The sequence below is a fragment of the Austrofundulus limnaeus genome, unplaced genomic scaffold (genome assembly GCF_001266775.1).
Source record: "Austrofundulus limnaeus strain Quisiro unplaced genomic scaffold, Austrofundulus_limnaeus-1.0 Scaffold277, whole genome shotgun sequence".
Classification (NCBI taxonomy): domain Eukaryota; kingdom Metazoa; phylum Chordata; class Actinopteri; order Cyprinodontiformes; family Rivulidae; genus Austrofundulus; species Austrofundulus limnaeus.
In genome coordinates, this window is record NW_013952679.1 from 168,212 (window position 1) to 173,020 (window position 4,809).

The 4,809-nt window shown below is 39.4% G+C and overlaps 1 protein-coding gene across 1 annotated transcript in view; it reads left to right on the plus strand.

Annotated features, from left to right (window-relative positions):
• focad (focadhesin) overlaps positions 1–4,809 on the plus strand; it is a gene marked incomplete at its 5' end in the record, with an annotated part of 114,289 nt that overhangs the window by 82,716 nt on the left and 26,764 nt on the right. The window contains 1 exon segment of the mRNA XM_014021068.1: positions 779–898. Within this exon segment, the coding sequence (XP_013876522.1) occupies positions 779–898 (120 nt within the window).

Sequence of the window (4,809 nt, forward strand, 5' to 3'; positions counted from 1 at the left end):
ATTCAAATTCTAAACTTTAAATTCAGTTTCAAATCATTAAATTCAGTTTCAATTTAGTAAAATTCATTTTCAAACCAATGCATTCAAATTCAAATTCAGAAATTCAAATTCAATTCCTGCTGGCACAAGATTGATCTCATAATAATGTAGTGTAAATGAATTGCCCATAGCTCACAGCTGATGAAACTTGAGCGCAGACAGKTTTATGAGGAGTATGAGTACTGGGCCACCTTGCTCCAGACTGCTCACATCCTTCTGTCATTCCAGCTCAAGTGTCAGTTTGACAGAGGCGGGCCTGAGACRCATATTGTCTCCGGTCTCTGTACAAAAACAATCTAAAAAAGCCAGCAGATTGTGTTGAATCTTCACTTCATCACTGTCTCCCCTCCTGAGCAGCACATTGGTAACAGTGGAGAGGAAAAACTCCGGTTTAACAGCAAGAAACCTCCAGCAGAACCAGAACCAGGCTCAGGACAGGTGTCCATCTGCCTCGACCTGCTGGGTCTGGGGACAGAAAAGAGGCATGGAGAAGCACAGAAGAACTGGTCCAGGTGTATTTTCCTCTGGAAGAGAGACAAAGAAAAGATGTTATTGATAGAAGTAATTATAACAAACGTAGAGGAGAGAGACTAAAGACAACAGCAGAGTGAGTCAGAACAAATCTGGTAAACTGTAGGGATCACATACTGTAACTATTTTAGATTTTTTTTGAACCTGTGAAGTTTCAGAATTGTGTGTAACTTGTTGTGAACAATCTCCTGTTTTTCTCTGTGTCCAGGTGTTGTCGTACTCTGTAGCATGTGTGAGCGTGTCTGCCTTCAGCGCAGGTCTGATCGATGCATCTAAAGCTGAGGAGATCATGAACTCTCTGCGCACCCTGACCGAGGAGAGCCAGCAGGTCAGGACCGACTCACACYAGCAGTGTTTACATGAGGATTCTTTTATGAGCATTTTGAAGTGTTGCATTAGAAAAAGGTGAATGGAAACAGCAAAATTCACAAAGACTTCCTCAGTTTCACAAAAAAATTGTTATGCTTGCTTGAGGTGGGTTTTTTTTTTTTTTTGATTTTTCGAAAAAGAGAATGAAACTGGGAGATGGAAACAGATTTGCTGAATAAGTTCTGACGTAGTAAACATTTACCTCAGTCAGCTGTTCCCACTCTCCAATAATTGTAGTGACTTGCAGCTGGACCCTCCTCCTTCTCCATAATGTGAAGAGAATCACATTTCTTTCTCTACGTCTCCAGACAGCAGTAACATCACCAATACAAGTTGATATGACAGAATAATCACAACTTTCCTGATAGTAGCAACAGGTTCCTGATAACGTCCCTCCGTTGTCCTGAGATGTGTCCCTGTGAGTTTGTGACTTTACTTCCTGTTTACTACAGACATGTTTAAAATAAGTCTGACATGATTACAGTTTGTGTAGCCTGGTTGATTTATTCCAAGCCAGTTGATGGAAACACGTCTGACATGCATTTATTCTTTTTTTTTCTGCGACATTTTAAAAGTTCACTCAAAATTTGCATTCGACCTTCATCCATAACAGTCTTTGATGCATGAAATAACATTAGTTCCAATAATTATGTCCAAGTGCTAATCCTGCAGCTTTGTTTTGAACTATCTGCAGTTTGTCCAGATCTGTTTTTGAAGCAGCAGGTCAGTAATCAAGGTGACACAAAACTATAGACTATGTTACCAATTTTCTTATTTCAGGAGACATAAAATATGTATACATGGAATTATTGAAATATTTCTACTAAGTTTAGTCACTATCTTACGTAAATGTGTGTGGAGCATGATATTACTTGATCAGTTATAACTCCCAGCAGTTTAGCTTCTTTAACCTGTTCTATGTGTTGTCTGTTTAAATAAATATCTAACACTGGCAGCTGACGGCTGAGTGGTTAGCACTGATGTCTCACAACAGGAAGGTCCTGTATGGAGTTTGCATGTTCTCCTCGTGCTAGTGTGGGTTTTCTCCGGTTTCCTCTTACAGAACAAAAACATGACCAACAGGTCAAGCCTTCAGGTCCAGGCCTCCGTTGCAAAAGTGATTAGTGATCTCATTAGGATTTGCCTGGGTAAATAAATGATTAATAAATAATAAATAARACAATGGAGTTTGTCTAATAGAATATTTAGCGCCCAGTAACCCAAAAACAAAGTATCAGCTTTGTTTTTGACACATTTAGTTTTAACCTGTTCTCTGTTACCCACTCAACAACACAGTAGTTTCTGCTGTAACATCTCATTTACCTAACCCAGGCTGTTAGATGATACATATATTGTTGTATCATCTGCAAATTCAATAATGGATGCCTTACCTAATGCTTATGGCATGTCATTTACATAAATACTAAAAAACAGAGGACCCAGGCAGCTGCCTTGTGGAATTCCACATTGAAGAGTCTCAACATTGGAACAGAAACCACATAGCACATTGTTTTCTATTACATAAATAATTATACATAAAGTTAAAAGCTGCTTTATCAAGGCCGTAGGCAGATCCTTTCATAAGTAACACTTCATTTTCAACAATATCAAAGGCAGAACTGAAATCAAGAAACACAACACCTACCAACTGTTTTCTATCAATCTGTTCTAACCAATCATCAGTCAGAGCTGCCAGTGCCATACATGTAGAGTAACATTTATAAGCATGTTGGATATCAGAGTTAATGCAGTATATGTTAAAGTAATGCTGAATGTGTTTAAATGCAAATCCTTTCAACAGTTTACTCAGGATAGGTAAGATACTTATAGTTCTGCTGTTTTGTCCTGTCAGTGGTTCTTAAGAATTTTTTAACAACGAAATAACTTTAAACGTTTTCCATGAATCAGGAAATCGATTCAACAAAACACAAATTTTAAAAAATTACAAAGTTTTATCTATTAAGGTTGGAGGAGGTCTTAAGCAGCCTTCCATCCATATTATCTAATCCACAAGATTTATCATTAATTGTTTTAATTAACTTTACCGTTTCATCCTTAACAATACCCTTGACCAGAAAATGACAGTTTTTATCTTTCATAATTAGATTTTTTTTAAACTTCATAAAACTATTTACTACTCACCATAGGCCTTTCAGCTCTAATTGATTAAAAATGTTTTCATCGTCAGAGTAGAATTCCAATTGTTTTTGTTTTTTAACCTTTTTTTATTGATCATGACCTGGATGACTGAGAATTTTCACCAGCAGATCTTTAGTTGTCCTGGGGTCCAGGCTGGTCCACAGAGTGTCCAAGACATAGGGCTGCAGGTCAAATGACACGATTACAAAATCGATCATTGACCTTTGGCTTAAGGTGGTCTGGTACCAAGTACACTTATGGACCATCCCATGCTCAAACATGGTGTCTATTATGGACAACCTGTGCTTAGCACAGAAGTCCAATAACACAACACTATTCAGGTTTAGATCAGGGAGGATGTACCTCACACTCACCCAATTCCAGACGGCACCCCTTTCAGGACACCATCCAAGGACTCCAAAAAGGCTGGGTAATCTGAACTAATGTTTGGTGCATAAGCCCMACAGCAGTCAGAACCTTCCCTCCTGCAGCACAAAGCCACAAGAGAGGAAACCCCCTTGGTTTCTTGCTGCAGATGTCGTCTGTCCATCATAAAGTTTTGAATCACTCTTATACTGACCTCTCCCCTGACTTCTGTTTACCACGGGACACTCTAGCAAGGGTTGATTCCTCAGACAACATAGTCCCCAGGATCACCAGGTTACTCAAACCCTTCTGCCACATTAAGGTGGCGATTCTGAGAAGGAGGTTTTTATTTTGCTGTTTATTGTATGTCTTTTTATTGTTTTTTATTTTTTGTTTNACAGCAGACTGACTGCTCGTAAAATATACGACAGGTCTGGACCACTCGTGAATTTTGTTCGTATCTGAAAAAAATCGTAGAATATGAAAACATTGGTGAATGCCACAAATTCTCCTAAATCACTCGTACGCACAACTTAAGACCAAATCTGTGTGTACGAACGGTTCTTGCGTGAGGCCCATTGTTCTCCACGCATTTTTAAAAATAAAAACCAAAAGTAACAATTTAGTGTAATTTTTTGAGGACCCCCAAGATACCTCTCGCAGACCCCTGGGGGTCCTGGGRCCCCAGTTTGAGAACCTCTGGCCCATAGATAATGTTACATTTACATCACATCATGGATGARTCAGCAGCAGGTGGTCTGCAGCTGAGTGTTATGTGAGGACTGATCCTTCTCGCAGTGCTTGAAACCAGGAAGGAGYTYATAGCAGAACCCGCTGAGCATTGGAGTCCCTGGACCCCCCTGCACTGTCAAATATGACTGTTTGGTTCTGCTCACAGGTGGAGGTGGAGGTGTGTCTCCACAGYTCRTTTGTGGGTAGATCAGCACCGTCGTGACCGGACTTTTTTTTTGTTTGTTTGTTTTGTTTTGGGGCTGAGCTGGTAGAGTGCGGAACACAGCGGTGTCAATTTAGCTAATTATTCACTATATTTAGCAAGTTTTCAGACCCTCTACTGACTATTTTAAAGGGGCAATATTATGTGTTTCACAGGCATATATTTAAATACTATACCATAATAAAGTATCTATGTCACCTTTAGCTGTTATTAAAATGCTGTTTTTATGTTTAAATAGAAAATAAACTTATCTTCTCATCACTTCCTCTTCTAAACGCCTTGAAATTGGCCTCTGTCTCTTTTAGAACCACCTTCCACTTCTGTCCCGTGAGTTTCGGTCTGGGAGCGTTGTTTCGCGTGTGCGCTGTGATGCAGTTTACTTGGCATCTGAAAATACATTTCCTCAAAGG